Raw genomic sequence first — 19321 nt, 5'->3', positions numbered from 1 at the left:
TTTTGTTTTGCATAATTTTAATAAAGCGATAAAGATTTAAGAAAAAGCCTGTTATACTTTAAATAAAATACTTTAAACTTAATTTTTAAAAAGTAATATTCTTTGCTAAGAACTTAATTTGGACAACTTTAAAAGCAACTTTCAAATTCCAGATTTTTTAATTGTTGTATCTCGGTCAAATATTGTTCTATCCTACCAAATCATACATCAATGGAAAGCTTATTTATCTATGATGTATAAATCTCAATTTTTAAAAATTGACACTTAAAGGGTTAGTTCATCGAAAAATCATAATTATGTTATTAATAACTCACCCTCATGTCGTTCCAAACCCGTGAGACCTCCGTTTATCTTTGGAACATTGTTTAAGATATTTTAGATTTAGTACGAGAGCTCTCAGTCCCTCCATTGAAACTGTGTGTACGGTATACTGTCCATGTCCAGAAAGGTAAGAAAAACATAATCAAAGTAGTCCATGTGACATCAGAGGGTCAGTTAGGATTTTTTGAAGCATCGAAAATACATTTTGGTCCAAAAATAGCAAAAACTATTACTTTATTCATCATTGTCTTCTTTTCCGTGTCTGTTGTGAGAGAGTTCAAAACAAAGCAGTTTGTGATATCCGGTTCGCGAACGAATCATTGGATGTAACCGGATCTTTTTGAACCAGTTCACCAAATCGAACTGAATCGTTTTTAAACGGTTCGCATCTCCAATACACATTAATCCACAAATGACTTAAGCTTTTAACTTTTTTAATGTGTCTGACACTCCCTCTGAGTTAAAACAAACCAATGTCCCGGAGTAATTAATTTACTCAAACAGTACACTGACTGAACTGCTGTGAAGAGAGAACTGAAGATGAACACCGAGCCGAGCCAGATAATGAACAAAAGATTGACTCATCGGTTTTCGGATCACCAGTAGTTCTATCGGACAGTTTGATTCAATAAACGGTTTACCGGTTTGCAGACTGATGTAAGAGATGTAATAAAGACATGAAGCTATGATACAATTTGATATTCAGCAGATCTACGGCATGAAGGAAACATCAGTTTCTTAGTTCAAACACACTTTTTGTAAAAGGTGCATATGATACCTAATGTATCAGTTAATAAGACTAAGTTTGATACTTGCATATCTCGACTGTTTGAAAAAGAGTCCTGATGCACTTTGGGGCTCCAGCTGGTCTCTTCTGAACTGAGTTTATGAGAAAGACCAGTTCGAATCAGAGAATCTTGATGAATGGAAAGTCAAGGCCGAAGGCCTGGCACAAGGTTAGCGTGGTTTTGAGGGCTCTTAGCTCAGCATCTTCTCCTGGAATTCCTGAATCTAAAAGAACCACCCTGATCTGGTGATCTGTGATCTATATAGGGGGATGATGTCACACACTCAGGATCTGAGTGAGCAAATGAGGAACGGTACCTTTTGGAGGGAAGTTTTACAAGTCTTTGTTTCTAGTATAGTGTCTTCAATATGAAATTAGATTGGGGGGTTCAAGAGAAGAATCTTTAAGATTCTTATAAAATATATATTTCAAAAACTGAATTCTGTATGATTTATAAACTCTTTTCCCTATAAAATGTCCCTACAAGGTCAACATTTACTTCTATACTTTTGATAAATGTATTACTAGAATAAATTGCTATTTGTTTCATTTTGCAGTAAAGTTAAACTGTTTGTTTAAGATAAGTTTGTGTTTAGATAGCTGTGTTAATTGTTTTGAGAGCAATTACAGTACTTTGGAGAAAAGTGGCAAATCGACAGAGAAAAACTGTAAGTGAACTGCCTCTTTTGCATGGGTGAACTTTGTCATCTTTGCAACTAAAACTTGCAATACAGAGAATATAAAGCTGAATTCAGCGTGGTCACGGCCTCTGAGGGGCCTTTTGGGGAAGGGAGGCTGGGAAGTGTTATATCTTCCCTCCTGTAGATCATAGCTGGGTTACGGTCCAAACAAACGGCCTGTGACTGTGACACAATCAGCATGAGCAATGAGTGAAGACGAATCTCTTTACTCAGCGTCCTGAAGGAAAGATCTTTTTTTTTTGTTCAACTTGTTCTGCTTCAAAACAACTTAACATTCTTAGAGCTTCCCTAACATTCAGGCAAGGTACTCTGATAAACAAACATTGTTCTAGTAACATTGATAGAATGTTCATTTAAAGTTATATTTAAGGAATATTGGCATTTGATTGGACATAGCCTGTGACATCTTCACCAAAAGATATGGTAAGGGTTTTTTTTTTTTTTCTTGAAACTTGACCCAGCTAACATCTTAATATTCCCCAATATTACTGAACAGGGCTGCCTTATAGCTGAATTGAATTTGTTGATCATTAAACAGTAATTGAACAGAACTGAACCAACACTCAACTGACCTCAGCTTAACAATGACCCTTTTGTCTTTTCAGGGCTGCTTTATAGCAGAGCTCTTGTCTGTTTACATCAGTGAATAAATGTTTTTCTGTTTATATCTGCTTGACAAAAAAATGTTCTAAGAACATTTTGCTAAAGTTCCCATTAAACTATTAAAATTTTATTTCTGAATTATTTCTGAAAAAACATTTTCTCTAGGTTATGTGATCTGAAACAAGTAGTAACATTTTAAAAAATGTAGACGAATATCCAACTAAAACATTTTAGAAAAAAAAAGTTGAACAATGTATGAATAATGTTTTCTGTTAAACTTTGAGAAAATCTTGCCAGAAAGTTTCTTGTTAGCTGAGAAGTTTATATTGTTGTTTTGCTATTCTTTGCTATATCTTGTCATTGTTTTCCCCTGTTGTCTGTGACCCATGAGCTGTTTTTGAGTCATGATCCACCTCTGGAGAAGCGCTGTTTTAAAGCACATTTCCAGTGAAATGTGTCAAGTTTCTGCTTCCCTGCTTTTCCTTCACTGCTGAGTTTTGTGTCAGGTATTATTCTAAATCTGTATTTGTTTAACACCTGGAGCTGAAGGCGTGAAAGAAGTAAGAGCCATCTGAAGGTGTTTTGAATGCTGTTGATTATAGCACACGAGTGCAGTTTTTCTTATGGCTGGATTTAGAGCACCTGTATGTATTTTTGTACTGATGACTGACCTGCTTCTACAAGTCAGATTATATATGTTGATCCAGAATAAGGATGTGATTAGTGATATCAACTAATATTGGTATAAATCTTACCAAATGGTGCTCTTATAACTTCAGCCTAGAGGAAAAATTGAAAGTCTGAAAGAAAAAGTCTCATAGATCAATGCTGCCATCTGCTGAGAGTTTATAACATTGCTCACCATAATAACTTTGGAATAAATATTGTTCAACATATTATTATTTGTAAACTACATATACTGTCTCTGTGTGTGTGTGTGTGTGTGTGTGTGTGTGTGTGTCTATATATATATACATAAATAAATAAATATATATATATATATATATATATATATATATATATATATATTCCTCCCCATGATATGTTTGTGTATTTATGTTTACACACATATACATACTGTATATGATAAAACTGAGAAATACATTTTATATTTAGGGGTCAAAGTACCAGTCATGAACCTTCTTAATCAACTTCCAGCCCATTGGTCAAGTTCTAAAGAGTGCCAGGTTCAGGATCTGTCCTCCTTGGGCCCCATCATGTGGCCCATGTAAAGCTCTGGTCTTTCTGCAGATCCAGGAATGCCTAAATTAAAGTGAGTCCTTTTCCTTATCACTCGCTGTGCGCAGAAATTACACGTTTTACTGCTTGTCTTTTATGAGTCACTCTTGTATCTATAATTGAGAGTTTGTTGGGCTGTTAGTAGGTAAAACAGCACATGGGCACTCTAACCAGGACCATCTGGAGCTGCTCACGTTTTCGCTGACAAAATGAAAGTATTTATGGCCGGCAGCCATATCACCCTGGAGCCCAAGACCGGTTTCCCACTGAAACTAAGCAGGGCTAAGCCTGGTCAGTACCTGGATGGGAGACCTCCTGTGAAAACTAGATTGCTGCTGGAGGTGTTAGTGAGGCCAACAGGGGGTGCTCACCCTGTGGTCTTTGTGGGTCCTAGTGCCCCAGTGTAGTGATGGGGACACTATACTGTCAAGCACCGTCCTTCGGATGAGATGTTAAACCGAGGTCCTGACTCTCTGTGGTCATTAAAAATCCCGGGAAGTCTTTCGAAAAGAGTAGAGAAATACCAAGGGTTCACACGAAACAAGGGGAATCTGCTTTTAGTTATTATGCTGCCCGCAGTTGGAATCAGCTTCCAGAAGAGATCAGATGTGCTAAAACATTAGCCACATTTAAATCCATACACAAAACTCCTAATTTTAGCTATTCATTTAGTGAATGAGCACTGTGCTACGTCTGAACATATTGCACTGTATTTTATGTATTTTTTTCTATTCTTAACTGTTTATTTATTTTAAAATACATTTTAGATTATATATAAAAAAATCTTGTATTATTATTCTATATTACTATTACTTTTTATGTAAAGCACTTTCAATAACCATTGTGTATGAAATGTGCTATATAAATAAACTTGCCATGCCTTAAATTTCCTTATCATTCATAAGTTATTTTCACAACATTTCGTTATGATTTTGAAAATCGTGGCGTCATCGAATACAAATCCATGTTGAAAACTACGACTCCCATAATGCACTTGTGACAGCAACCGGAAGTGCAATATACCGAGAACACGAGCTGTTGTGTTTGGGAATCATGTGCTTGGAGCAGACAGGGTAAGAAACACCTTCATTATCGTATAGTACAACGTTTAATATATATGTCTTATATAAAAAAGCAGAGTTAAGTTTAAAATATTAAAAATAACGATCATAAGTTGGCGTGAATTGCCTCTTTACAAAGAATATGGTAATACCATAGTATATCGACATGTAACGTTACCATGAAATACGAAATGATTACAGTATTCACAAACCATGGGATTTAATGTTACTACTTAAAATAAATCTGTTGTATAATACATTTATTGGAAACAAATGGCACTCATTCAGTGGAAAATTAATTTTACTTTTAAAGTATATATACAGTAGTGCTCAATATTATTCATACCCTCGGTAAATATGACCCGCTGAGTGTCATCAAACAGCTTGAAAGATCAAAACCATTTTTAAAATAACTCCGACTGCATTCGTATGAAATAAGAAAGTCATATACACCTAGGATGATAAGGTGAGTAATTTATGGCCTAATTTTCCTTTTTGGGTGAACTAACCTTTAATGAACCAGTTTGCCATCATTTTGAGTTAGAATAGTAGAATTGCAAATTGGACAAAGACATACCTCCCAAATCTTTTGGTTTGCAAAGTTTAGAAAGACTAATTCTCTGTTGCTTATTATACCAGCTATAACCAGATATGTGAGAGTTCTATGATTTTAAAAAGGATGGAGAGTTAACAGAAGATTCTGATAAAAAAAAAAAAAAAATAGCTAAACGAGGGAGAATATACATTTGTATAACATTAACCCTCCCAAGATGGGAAGTTGGCAAGAAGGTCCACTTTTCAAGATCGTTTTTAGGCCCTGTCCACACGGACACGGGTATTTTTATAACCGTGACTTTTTTTACGCGGTTCGGCCTTTCGTCCACACGAAAACGCAGTTTCAGGGCACCGAAACCGAACATTTTTGAAAACTACTGCCAGGATGAGCATTTTCAAAAACGCCGGTTGCAGTGTTGTCGTGTGGACAGTATAACCGGGGTTTTTGCCTTGCGACCTCAGAGTGTGCGCCGTTATCCGCTGTGTTTGACGTCAGATTGTGCGCCGCGACTGCTTCTGATTGGCCAAGGTGACTTTACAATTTGGGTTATATCGCCGCCTGCTTGTGTGGCATGCTCTTGACAGTGCTAGATAGCATGTTTTTGCGTTTTCATGTGGACGGGATTTTTTTTTTAAACGCAGGAGGAAAAACTCCGGTTATAAAAATACCCGTGTCCGTGTGGACTAGGCCTTAATTTTTTAAATAAGAGGAGAATAATTGGCCTCAATTAAGTTATTTAAATCGTGAGTGATAAACTGCCCAAATATTTGAGACCTCTTTCTAGGGATGCACAATTCCCGATTACAATAATAGATGCCACAATTACGTAATTGTTCAAAGCGGCAGTTAATCGTTTAAAGTCAACTTATGTTATTCTGCGTGCTTAAGATTTTTTTTCTCTCTCTCTACTTATCTTAAGGTTTTTCTCATTATTTTAGTTTTAGTATAACATTATAATACCATTCATATTTTTACAATTTAAAGAAGATATAAATCAGATTTATATTTGAGACTTAATACTATAGAAAAGCACTAAAAGTTTTTTTCAGTTAGAGTGTTTTCAGCTTGTTTATTTTCATATAAAAATACGGCATGCAGTTGCATCCAACAGTGGTATAAAGTTTAAACATCATTCAGTGTAAATTGTGATATTAATAATCACAATTTCAAGGAAATAATCGACAATTATGATTTTTTTCATAATCGTACATCCCTACCTCTTTCCGAAACCTGAAAAGGAGATTGTCAGAATAGAGGAAATATTAAAAGGCATGGACAGGTTTTCCTAAATTAGTTTTATAACCTAACATGGCACTAAATGAAGCTAAAGAATTCAAAACAGCAGAGATAGTGGGTTCTCCAAGTACAGGAGAACATCCTAAGCGAACAAAGAGATAACATGTTTTTTTCTTTCCCATTCACTCTGATCATATGACATATTAAGATAAAAACGATGAAAAAAAAAAAAACAGTTATGAAAAGAAGCCAAAGTTCAATTTGTGAAATACTAAGAAATTTCAGTGTTTCCCCAATAAAAGTGCCTTGGAATACTGTAATAAATTTATATGGTACTTTGGTATGAATATATGAATTTTAGTATCAAGTAGTATCAAAGTACCATGGTATCACCACATTATGTTCTGCAGAACGTGACTGAATGACTTGAACATGTTGGCTGTATAAAAGGACAGAAATCTGCGGTGTTATTCCAAACACGTGAGTCCAGAAGTTTGGAATCAGGTTAATTTAATGGAGTGATCGAGCAGACATGAAGCTCACATGTTCAGACAGATGCTGCAGGATTTATAGACTTCATTAAGACATTGTAAACTTCTCTTCTCTTAATCTTGTTTTCAGAGCAGATTTTACATGCTTGGGGCTTTTAAAGCTCACACCATTGAGCGCTCTAACATGCCAGAGCTCAGAAAATAAATCCATAAAACTCAAAATCAAGCTGTTTGCGTGTGAAACAACACTTAAAACCAGATTGTGCCCAGTTCGTGTGAAGGCCAGTACATGAGGCACATAAAATCAATTCAGAAACATCTGACCACCAAACCAGCAGAATTGGGCTTTGTTTCTGAACCCTATTAATATCTTGCACTGGTTTTCTCCCATCAGACCTTGCTGCTCTCATGTACCCGACACCCTTGTATGCTCCGGCCGGCCAAGGATCTTTTTCAGATGTGTACGAACCAGCCGAAGATTCGTTCCTCCTGATGGATGCTCTAGAGAAAGATGCTGATCGGCTGAAGGGTAGCAGGTGATGAACATGATGGACACTTAACTCCACTGTGTAATTCTGATCTACTAATGGGTTGATGTTTTCAGGCCATCCGTGTGTCTGGAGGTGGGAAGTGGGTCTGGTGTCATCTCGGCCTTCCTTGCATCTGTGGTCGGGCCTGAAGCATTGTATCTGTGAGCACAGTAAAATCATGTCAGCTCACCCCGTGGTTTGTACAAATAAAAGTCACTTCTTTTGTGTTTGTTCTGCAGTTGCACTGATGTGAATCCAGCAGCAGCACACTGCACACTGCAGACAGCTCACTGTAATGACCTGCAGCTGCAGCCAGTGATCACTGACCTGGTGAGATCCACACGCTTTTTTTTCTTTTTTCCTCTTATTTATACTATTGTAGTATTTTTTAAATATGTTAAATTAGATTTTAGTTTTATATTTTAGTTTTCATTTTAATTTTAGTCATTTTGTTATGTGCTTTTGTCATTTTTAATTTTGAAAAGTATTTCGATAAAGCTTCAAATTATTTTAATTTAGTTTCGTTTTAGTAATGTTAGTACTTCAACATTGTTTAAAATGCAATTTTATTTTATTTCAGCTTTATTTCATTCAATGAAAATTTTTTATATTTTTAGATTTAGTTAAAGGGATACTCCACCCCAAAATGAAAATGTTGTCAGTAATCACTTACCCCCATGTTGTTTCAAACCTGTAAAAGCTTTGCTCGTCTTCAGAACGCAATTTAAAATATTTTGGATGAAAACCGGGAGGCTTGTGAGTGTCCCATAGACTGCCAAGTAAGTTACACTGTCAAGGTCCAGAAAAGTATGAACAGCATCGTCAGAATAGTCCATCTGCCATCAGTTCTTCAGCCGTAACTTTATAAAGCGCTGAGAATACTTTTTGTACGCGAATAAAACTAAAATAATGACTTTATTCAACAATTCCTTTGTCAACAGTCTCCTCTGTGTCTCTCCACATCACTCAAACTGTCTATGCTCTTCTGTGTCAGCTGCGACACAAGGATGCACCGTTTTCTTTCATATTAAAGCGTAAATACATGTAGAAACAGCGCATCCTTGCAGTTTGAGTGATGGTGGAGAGACACAGAGGAGACTGTTATTTTTGTTTTCTTAGCTTACAAACAGTATTCTCGTCACTTCATAACGTTATGGTTGAACTTCTGATGGCAGATGGACTATTCTGATGACATCTTTCACACTTTTCTGGACTTTGACAGTGTAACTTGATTGGCAGTCTATGGGACAGTCACAAGCCTGCCGGTTTTCATTAGAAATATCTTAAATTGTGTTCCGAAGATGAATCAAGCTTTTACAGGTTGGAACAACATGGGAGTAAGTGATTAATGACAAAATTGTAATTTTGTGGTGGAGTATCCCTTAACAACAGGGATATAATCATAACCTAAAATAAACACAAAAACTAACAATTTTAATTAACGTGAAAACAAGGGGGAAAAAAACAATTTCAAAATATTACTATAACAAGCATATGTCAGTGATACTAAAATATCACTGGTTAACAAAAACAACACTGTTTTACACCTGGAATGAGCATCCTTATGGATCGAGTGATCCAATCAAGTGTTGAAAGCTAAATACAGCCATCAGAAGAACAGTAAAGGACCACCATTTCAACTGCCAATCATCGGCAGTGGTACAACAGGCAGTTAAACTTGTTCAATCTCATCACAGACAGTGACAGGAGACGTGCATTAATAGCAGGTGTGATGTCTTACCTGAGATTGATGTTAACAAGTTTTCTCACAGTTTGTGTCCTTTTTCTGTCGTATGATTTGTTCTTTTTTTCATGTTTGTTCAGCTGTTTCAGTCGTTTTGTTGTGTCTCACAGGTCCAGTGTTTTTTGCCGAGGTTGAATGGAAACGTGGACGTGCTTCTTTTCAATCCACCATATGTCATCACACCATCAGAAGAGGTAAACGAGTGTCACATCATATGATGAGATACTGAGACAAAAGTTCTGAAATCATTCAAGAAAAAAAACATGCCCCTGAAAGTGACAGAGATGCCCAATATGTAGTATTCAATACACTATGGAGTAATTTCCCGTTTTACTCTATTTTTCTGACAAAATGTTAATGTTAACTGTGGCGCTAAACCATTCTTTAGGTTATTACATTCAGAGGTTTTTGGTCCAATAATGAATTTATATACAGTACAGACCGTACAGTCTGTACTGTATACAGTCTGTAATTAACTAATTGTCTAGGATTAAATTGTTTTTTTAACAAGAGGCTTAAAGGGGTCATATGAGGTTGCTAAAAACATTATTTTGTGTATTTGGTGTAATGCAAGCGGTTTAAGGTAAAAAAAAAAAAAAAATTGTTGCTCCTCTATGCCCTGCCTTTCTGAAACTCATCGAATTTTACAAAGCTCGTGGTCTAATATTCATTAAACCAAGCTTTAGCATTTGTTTATCTGTATTATATGGATTTATATGTCTTTTATTTGTTGAACATAAATTACTTTTTTACCCCTGAATTGTTTTAGGATTTTTTTTTTTTTTTTTTTGTATTTGCTAGTTTGGGGAACAGACACAGTCTCTGTAATATGATATCTAGGTTAAAGATTCTCTATGTGCTGAGAATTAACAGACTACTGAGACATGAGGCGGCTAGCAGATAGTCGGTTTAGCCAGTCTGTGTGCTTCCTGACCTAGGCCCCAGTTTGTCGAGTACAAACTCTAAGACTATGTGCCATATTTCTAGAGAGAATTGCAGCACCATCCCTGGAGAGATGAAGACCATCTCTTTGTTACCTATGTTATGCTTTATTAATTTAGTTTATTTGTGCTTTTTTATTTTATTGTAAGTGAAACAGAATGGTTTCAAAATTCTTTCATTTGCAGTGGTTTGTAGTATTAATGTACAGTCGTGGCCAAAAGTTTTGAGAATTACATAAATATTGGAAATTGGAAAAGTTGCTGCTTAAGTTTTTATAATAGCAATTTGCATATACTCCAGAATGTTATGAAGAGTGATCAGATGAATTGCATAGTCCTTCTTTGCCATGAAAATTAACTTAATCCCAAAAAAACCTTTCCACTGCATTTCATTGCTGTCATTAAAGGACCTGCTGAGATCATTTCAGTAATCGTCTTGTTAACTCAGGTGAGAATGTTGACGAGCACAAGGCTGGAGATCATTATGTCAGGCTGATTGTGTTAGAATGGCAGACTTGACATGTTAAAAGGAGGGTGATGCTTGAAATCATTGTTCTTCCATTGTTAACCATGGTGACCTGCAAAGAAATGCGTGCAGCCATCATTGCGTTGCATAAAAATGGCTTCACAGGCAAGGTTATTGTGGCTACTAAGATTGCACCTAAATCAACAATTTATAGGATCATCAAGAACTTCAAGGAAAGAGGTTCAATTCTTGTAAAGAAGGCTTCAGGGCGTCCAAGAAAGTCCAGTAAGCGCCAGGATCGTCTCCTAAAGAGGATTCAGCTGCGGGATCGGAGTGCCACCAGTGCAGAGCTTGCTCAGGAATGGCAGCAGGCAGGTGTGAGCGCATCTGCACGCACAGTGAGGCCAAGACTTTTGGAAGATGGCCTGGTGTCAAGAAGGGCAGCAAAGAAGCCACTTCTCTCCAAAAAAAAACATCAGGGACAGATTGATCTTCTGCAGAAAGTATAGTGAATGGGCTGTAGGGCTGCAACTAACGATTATTTTGATAATCGATTAATCTGTCGATTATTTTTACGATTAATCGGTTTATGTACTTATATTTTAGTTTTTTCCATTTTTTCCCCAAGTAAATTATTAATAAATGGTCTTTATCCTTCAGCATAGATTTTTAAGAGATTTAAACCATTTTGCACTGTCATATCCTAATCAAAAATATACCTGGAGTTGTTTTATTGTGTTAGTAATCCTTTGTCGAACTCTTCTGCAATCAGAACACTGACCCATACTCTAGCAAATTTCACAAGGAGATTAAAATAATGTTTTCACCATGGCAGTCCTTAGAGCTCCTAAAGTAGTTTAACATCCCGAACGAAGCTTATTAAGGAATCTTTCAGAACATATTTTCACGAAGAATAAGGATAAAACAGAATAAAATTGCAGTGCATTGTATTTTATTATTTACTGGGAAACCGCTTTATAGCTTTTGCTGTGAAATTGTAAACAATCCTTCGAATAAAGTGCCAGTGGCATGAAACCTGAATGGAACTCACAATTTAAAGTAAAATCCATCAGAAGGTTGTCCAGAAAAAAAAAAATGGACAGTCACACACAAAAAACCTGCTGTGTGAAAAGGAGCAGTGAATACTTAGAAAAAAAGTGCATTTCAAATATCTTTAAACATTTACCTCTCTCATTCAGTCATAATTAGGCTGCACGACTGAATTTTGAACTGGTAAACGACAAATTGATCACAGAACATGTTTGTAAAGCTTTAAATGTTAACTGTTAAAAAGCAATGTTATCAGCTTTTACGACTAAACATTTGCAAACAACATTGTACTGGAGAATCTGCACAAATAAAAGTATTAGGGGCCGTTCACATATCGTGCCTAAAAACGCGTGGAAAACGCTAGGCGCGCCGCTTTCTCCTCCTTTCCAAAGCGCTCGGGCAGAAGCGCCCCTGAGGCGTCTGCCTTTGCTAAGCAACCATGACGTGCTCTCTCCTTGAAGACGCGGAAATTTCAGCAAAGGATAAATGGATTTGCAGCTCAAAAAATCGCTTGCAGTAGCTCTGCTACTAAATTTATTTCAAAATGGAAATCCATATACAACTATGATCAGCTGTTCCTTTCATCTTGACTGAGCTTTTAACGTTGTTACGGGAAAGGATGAAGCTGATTGGTTAGTTCTTGTCACATGACCCGCGATGCGCTTGCAGCATTCTGAAAAGTTGAGATGTTTTTAACTCGATGCGGTGCGGTGTTGGTAATAACGAACTTGAGCGCGCAAAAGACGCGATATGTGAACGTCCCCTTAAACAGTTCAGTAGTGCAGAGTTTACAGGTTACTCTTCTTTTTTGAAGGCTCAAAGTAAAGTACTCCCAGTCTCCCACATCCCGCTAAATGCTGCAGAGACGCTGTTCGGGAAGCACGTGACATAAAACGAGGCCAGCTATTGGCTATTCGCTACTTCTCCTGCTGTACTGGCTGAGTAAAACCTCCGGTGGCTCATTACTGCCACACTTTGGTCACCGCAGATTTGAAATATGCACGAAATGAGCCGCTTACGGCAAATAAAAGTTATTTAGCAACGAATCGATGACTAAATTAGTTGACAACTATTTTAATAATCGATTTTTATCGATTAAATCGATTCGTTGTTTCAGCTCTAATGGACTGCTGAGGACTGGGGCAAAGTCATATTCTCCGATGAAGCCCCTTTCCGATTGTTTGGGGCATCTGGAAAAAGGCTTGTCCGGAGAAGAAAAGGTGAGCGCTACCATCAGTCCAGTGTCATGCCAACACTAAAGCATCCTGACACCATTCATGTGTGGGGTTGCTTCTCATCCAAGGGAGTGGGCTCACTCACAATTCTGCCCAAAAACACAGCCATGAATAAAGAATGGTACCAAAACACCCTCCAACAGCAACTTCTTCCACCAATCCAACAACAGTTCGGTGAAGAACGATGCATTTTCCAGCACGATGGAGCTCCGTGCCATAAGGCAAAAGTGATAACTAAGTGGCTTGGGGACCAGAATGTTGAAATTTTGGGTCCATGGCCTGGAAACTCCCCAGATCTTAATCCCATTGAGAACTTGTGGTCAATCCTCAAGAGGCGGGTGGACAAACAAAAACCCACTAATTCTGACAAACTCCAAGAAGTGATTATGAAAGAATGGGTTGCTATCAGTCAGGATTTGGCCCAGAAGTTGATTGGGAGCATGCGCAGTCGAATTGCAGAGGTCCTGAAAAAGAAGGGCCAACGCTGCAAATACTGACTCTTTGCATAAATGTCATGTAATTGTCGATAAAAGCCTTTGAAACGTATGAAGTGCTTGTAATTATATTTCAGTACATCACAGAAACAACTGAAACAAAGATCTAAAAGCAGTTTAGCAGCAAACTTTTTGAAAACTAATATTTATGTAATTCTCAAAACTTTTGGCCACGACTGTATGTACTATTGTGGTATTTATTCATATTTTGATGTATTTATTTTTATATTTTCAAATTAAAATTTTAATCTTTAGTAATTTTAATGTGCTTTTGTTTTTTCGTTTATATAAATATATATATATATATATATATATATATAATTTTTTTTTTAATTCAGTTTTAGTTTTTAGTACTTAAGTTTTAGTTTTTTAGTAGTTTTTAGCAGTACATCAGTTAACAAAAAAAGTAATAGTTTTAGTTAACAATAACAATGCCATGAGTTTTTTTTTAAACAATTTCAATTAAAAAAAACTTCCCGAACTCATTTAAACGGCCAAAGTTATTCTAGTATTGAGACACTATTCTAGTTTTTATATTTATTTATATTTATATATTTTTGTTAGAAGTTTTTTTAATTAAATTTATTTAATTTTAATACTTATTTTAGTACATAGAGTAAAATTTAGTTAACATTTAAATTAGATCTGGTGACTGTGGAGGCCATTTGAGTAAAGTGAACTCATGTTGAAGAAACCAGTCTGAGATGATTTGAGCGTTGTAACATGGTGCATTATCCTGCTGGAAGTAGCCATCAGAAGATGGGTACACTGTTTTCATAAAGGGATGGACATGGTCCGCAACAATACTCAGGTAGGCGGTGACGTTTAAACAATGCTCAATTGGTACTAAGGGGCCAAAAGTGTGCCAAGAAAATAACCCCCACACCATTACACCACCACCAGCCTGAACCGTTGAGACAAGGCAGGATGGATCAATGCTTTCATGTACTTTTACCCAAATTCTGAACCTACCATCTGAATGTCGTGGCCAATTAAGAACAGGGATACCATAGTCCTTAAATCAGGTACTGGTAGCTTTGGCACTGTGTGCAGGTGCCAAGTCCTGTTGGAAAATGAAATCTGCATCTCCACAAAGTTGGTCAGCAGCAGGAAGCATGAAGTGCTCTAAAACTTCCTGGTATACGGTTGCGTTGACCTTGCACCTCAGAAAACACAGTGGACCAACACCAGCAGATGACATGGCACCCCAAACCATCACAGATTGTGGAAACTTTACACTGGACCTCAAGCAACGTGGATTGTGTGCCTCTCCTGTCTTCCTCCAGACTCTGGGACCCTGATTTCCAAAGGAAATGCAAAATTTACTTTCATCAGAGAACATAACTTTGGGCCACTCAACAGCAGTCCAGTCCTTTTTGTCCTTAAGAGACACTTCTAACACTGTCTGTTGTTCAAGAGTGGCTTGACACAAGGAATGCAACAGCTGAAACCCATGTCTTGCATACGTCTGTGCGTAGTGGTTCTTGAAGCACTGACTCCAGCTGCAGTCCACTCTTTGTGAATCTCCCCCACATTTTTGAATGGGTTTCGTTTCAAAATCCTCTCCAGGGTGCGGTTATCCCTATTGCTTGTACTCAGAACTAGACTGAGTGACCATTTAAAAGCCTTTGCAGGTGTTTTGAGTTAATTAGCTGATTAGAGTGTGGCACCAGGTGTCTTAAATATTGAACCTTTTCACAATATTCAATTTTTTTTGAGATCCTGAATTTGGGTTTTTCCTTAGTTGTGAGTTATACTCATCAAAATTAAAAGAAATAAACATTTGAAATATATCAGTCTGTGTAATGAATAAATATTATATACAAGTTTCACTTTTTGAATGGAATTTTAAGCAACAAAAAAGGTTTTTATTGTTTTTAGTTTTAGCTAGCAGTAATATCTCTGTGTACAGTCCACAAGAGATTAATTGTGAGCTACTAGGTAATGTATCTGATGCTACTGAGGACTGTAATCTTTGACATGATGTTTAACAGCATCACAAGTTGTGTGTTTTGTTTTCAGGTAGGCAGTCGTGGGATCGAGGCATCGTGGGCTGGCGGGATCCGTGGCAGAGAGGTGATGGACCGATTCTTTCCCATGATTCCACAGCTGCTGTCTGATCATGGCCTTTTTTATCTGGTGACCGTGTCAGAGAATGATCCAGGTTTGAGTTTGTGATGTTCACGTTTGCATTCACATCAGAATCTTCAGTTTTTGAACTGGACTCATGTTTTTCTTCTCTAGAAGAGATTGTGGATTTGTTGGGGAAATCAGGACTGAATGGACACAAGTGTTTGTCACGTCAGGCTGGGCGAGAGAGACTTTCTATACTGCGCTTCAGTAAGTCCTGAATAGCAGATGACCATCAGCACATGAAGACTGAAACACACGTGATGTCCAGCTTTTTCTCATCCAAAGGGTTTATTAGTATTATTATAAAAATCAAGCTGATGTTTTGAGGTCCATCCCTCTGCTGAACCATCAGTATTTCAGGCTGCGTTTGTTTCCATAAAGTCTGCTGAAGCTCAACAACTGGGTCAGAAGGACCTAGTTAGTGATTCCTAACGGATTGATGGGCATTTTGACGGCATAAGCCCATCAGCTGAGCCGTTTATCATGATTGTGTCAGATTCCTGCTGCTTCGGTTTCATTCTATCAGTTACACTCTGACTGGTTGTTTTTGAGCAGCGCATGCTCACTATGGAGTATTAAATGCTGTTACTGACCTGCAATGAAATCCAGAGTGTCAGAATACCACTGTCATTTATCACACGAAAAATAATGTTTAATATTAAGTCTTGGTTGTTTGATTCTTTTTTTCCCCACTGTTTTACAAGAGATGCATCAACATAAATACATTCAAAAACAGAAAATAAAGGAGAATATATAATTTTGTGTTTTTTATTTTCATTTCCCCTTTTCATTTTTTTGTTTTAAAATTTCTTTTTTTTTTATTGTATTTCAGTTCGTAATTTTAGTATTCTGCTCACCAAGTCTGCATTTATTGTATTTTTGATCAAATCAGTGCAGCATATATCCCAAAATCATTCAGCGGTGCACAATTTCAAGATCATTAGCGATTTATAACTTTTACACCTGAAATAGGCATACCCATGTTTTTTGTGTGTACATTCATTCTCTGAATCGCACATTTGAGCAATGATCTTAAAATTACATGTAGAACGTTTTCTATTTTATGAATGAGGTCCCTGGTGTTCATAAAAAGAAAATGTATTAATACAAAGATCAGTCTTGTCACAGAGCAGTGCAAGTTTAATGCCAAGAGCAAATATTCATCTAGTTCTGTTACATGCAGAGAATAAAGTTCATATACGTTTTCAATAACTCTCAGGCATGAGCAAATATTCATCAACAGAGAATTTGATTAATACTGTTTAGGATCCTGCAATAGAAGAGCCATTAAAAACATTCAGGAATTAATTTCTGGAAAGATTTGATATGGAATGTTTGACAAATTTTACTGTATGATTTGTTCTTAAATCACAGTTTGGAGCTGAACTAAAGAGGCTGAATTATATTAGTGTCGTAAGCTTGATCTGTGTGTTGGTATCTATCCCTGAATGCTCTGGTTCCACACGATTCGTCCGTCATCTCTCAGCTTCAGCCCACCACTTGCCACCAGCTCTAGTGCTGCTGGAAAGGCACGATGCTCGGCCTCCCGGATGCGCTCTGATAGGCTCTCCTCTGTGTCAGTCACCAGGATGGGAACTGCTTCCTGAACAACAATCGCTCCTGCATCCACTTCCTCCTGTGGATTTAGAGACACGTTACACTCATGAGTGAAATTCACAAAACCTGTTGAGATTTGCACATAAAGCAAGCACTGTGGCTTGGTCAAAAAAATGCCACCAGTGTTATTATCGTTGACAGAGTAAAAAATAAATAAACTTGAAATAACTGAAATTAAATAAAAATATATAAATGCTTGTTTTTATTTTAGCTAGTTGCAAAAACAACATTTCTATTTGTTTTAAAGTCGAAGTAGTAAAATAATTGAAACAGTCTAATAAACAAAATTTAATAAAAAAACTAATAAAAGAAGAAAAAAAAAAGCATATATATATATATATATATATATAGAAAACACTGACCGCCACAAAGTGCACAGTGCATCCTGTGACTCTGACGCCGGCCTGGAGAGCCTGTTTCTGTGCGTTCACTCCTTTAAAGGATGGCAGCAGGGACGGGTGGATGTTCAGCATCTTACCTGTTTGACAGATGAAAATGTCAAAAACACAACTCAACAAAAACAACAATACAATTTAAGCTAATGTTCCATCATGCTTTAATAGGTTTTGTTTGCTTCCATAAAATATTCTTATATATTAAAAAAATTTACACATTTTTTTTCTTTCTTTTTCTGTCCTCAACAGTGTTATTTTACTATCATCAATATATTATTAGTTTTTTTAGTAGGGCTGTTGATTTAATGCGTTAATCTATTTAATTATGAAAAATAATAATAACACCCATCCCATCCCTGGATCTAGGTAGGTCATCCATTTCATATAGTTGATTGGTGAGTAACATGATGCAGGGCAACAACTCACTGCGTGTAGCAGCCTATAATATGCCATTTGAACAAATTGAATGAATGACTCAATGGCTTGCTCATTATGACATTTACAGCCACCTACTAAAGTTTCAGTTTCTTAAGAAAAAAAAAATAATTTCAGATTTCTATATGAATAAAAACTAAACAGAAAAAAATATATAATAATAATAAATCCCATTAAAGGGATAGTTCACCCAAAAATGAAACCAATTACCCAAATGAATTACCCAACCTCATGTAGTTTCATACCTGTATGAAAATTTATTTTGTGGAAACTAAGATATTTTGAAGAATATAATACCAAACTTTGGCGACCAGTGATATGTTCCAATGTTTTTGTTGTTTAGGACATTATAGCCAAAAAGTTTAATAATTTATTTGCTGAAGTCAAATAAAATGCTTCCTTCTAAAGCTGATTTTTGTGATGTGTATTTGATACTTTTCTCATTTAAAACAATAATGGCTTTAAATTTTCTTTTAGGGTAGATTTCTCAGCCAATTTTGATGTGTGATTTTATTATATTTATTTAAATTATTATTCAGATGACAGCCTTAGATTTTAGTTTCATTAGTTTTTATTAATTTAAATTAGATTTGTTTGTATTTGCCATTTTAATTTAGGTAATTATGTTATTTTTGTCAATATTATTATTATGATTATTAAGTTGTTTTGTTCATCAAGCTTCTAAATGAAAATGAGAAACGTTGCCTTGACAACAAGCTGAAATAACTTAATTTTTAAAAAATCTTCATGTGGTCATGTGATGACGTTTTCTTTATATGGTTTTAGTTTTAGTTAACTATATTAACCTTGGTCCTCAATATCGCTTGTCATCGTGTTAGCATTTTATAAAAACATTTTTAACACCAGAAGCTGGTTCTGTAATTACATCATTTTGGAGGGAAATCAGCAACGGTAAGAATTAGCAATTGATCTGATGAATCCTGGGGTGTTTAAAATGGTTTCTGTCACTCTTAAAAATAATTCTAAATCCAATAAATCAAACAGAAACCACTGAAAAAGATCTTTTCAAGCCTATAACACTCACCGCTCCATTTCCTGACAAAGGGTCCCGTAAGGATTCGCATGAAACCAGCCAGACAAACCAGTTCCACCCCAAACTCCTCCAAAACTTTGTCTATGGTGCCGTCAAACTCAGCTCTGCTGCCGTACAGCTTATGATCCACAACCTGACACACAAACACTGCTATATTTTACCAACACTGAGATATAATTAAGAGTTTTTGCTATTATTTTGCATTTTGCAATTAACTGCATTTTATTTGTAA

At 36.3% G+C, this 19321-nt stretch overlaps 2 protein-coding genes and 1 long non-coding RNA gene across 3 annotated transcripts in view; 1 reads left to right on the top strand and 2 right to left on the bottom strand.

The window, feature by feature from the left end:
• LOC132142418 (uncharacterized) overlaps positions 1 to 19321 on the bottom strand; it is a 1026371-nt gene that overhangs the window by 376159 nt on the left and 630891 nt on the right. The window lies entirely within an intron of this gene.
• On the top strand, positions 4587 to 16253 carry n6amt1 (N-6 adenine-specific DNA methyltransferase 1). The gene is made up of 7 exons (XM_059551545.1): positions 4587 to 4724; positions 7390 to 7531; positions 7600 to 7686; positions 7765 to 7855; positions 9380 to 9463; positions 15478 to 15619; positions 15700 to 16253. Exons 2-7 carry the CDS (start codon positions 7404 to 7406, stop codon positions 15804 to 15806), a joined length of 639 nt encoding a protein of 212 aa, XP_059407528.1. The 5' UTR covers positions 4587 to 4724; positions 7390 to 7403; the 3' UTR covers positions 15807 to 16253.
• The window catches only part of gart (phosphoribosylglycinamide formyltransferase), a 45932-nt gene continuing 43312 nt past the window's right edge, over positions 16702 to 19321 (bottom strand). The window contains exons 20-22 of the mRNA XM_059552270.1: positions 19081 to 19222; positions 17568 to 17683; positions 16702 to 17224 (exon numbers count right to left, since the gene is read on the bottom strand). Of these exons, the coding sequence (XP_059408253.1) occupies positions 17027 to 17224; positions 17568 to 17683; positions 19081 to 19222 (456 nt within the window). The 3' untranslated portion in view covers positions 16702 to 17026. The remainder of the gene's footprint in view (positions 17225 to 17567; positions 17684 to 19080; positions 19223 to 19321) is intronic.

The sequence above is a fragment of the Carassius carassius genome, chromosome 6, assembly GCF_963082965.1.
Source record: "Carassius carassius chromosome 6, fCarCar2.1, whole genome shotgun sequence".
In the NCBI taxonomy this organism is placed as follows: domain Eukaryota; kingdom Metazoa; phylum Chordata; class Actinopteri; order Cypriniformes; family Cyprinidae; genus Carassius; species Carassius carassius.
The sequence above is the reverse complement of the archived record's forward strand: the minus strand, read 5'-3'. Positions and strand labels throughout refer to the sequence as shown.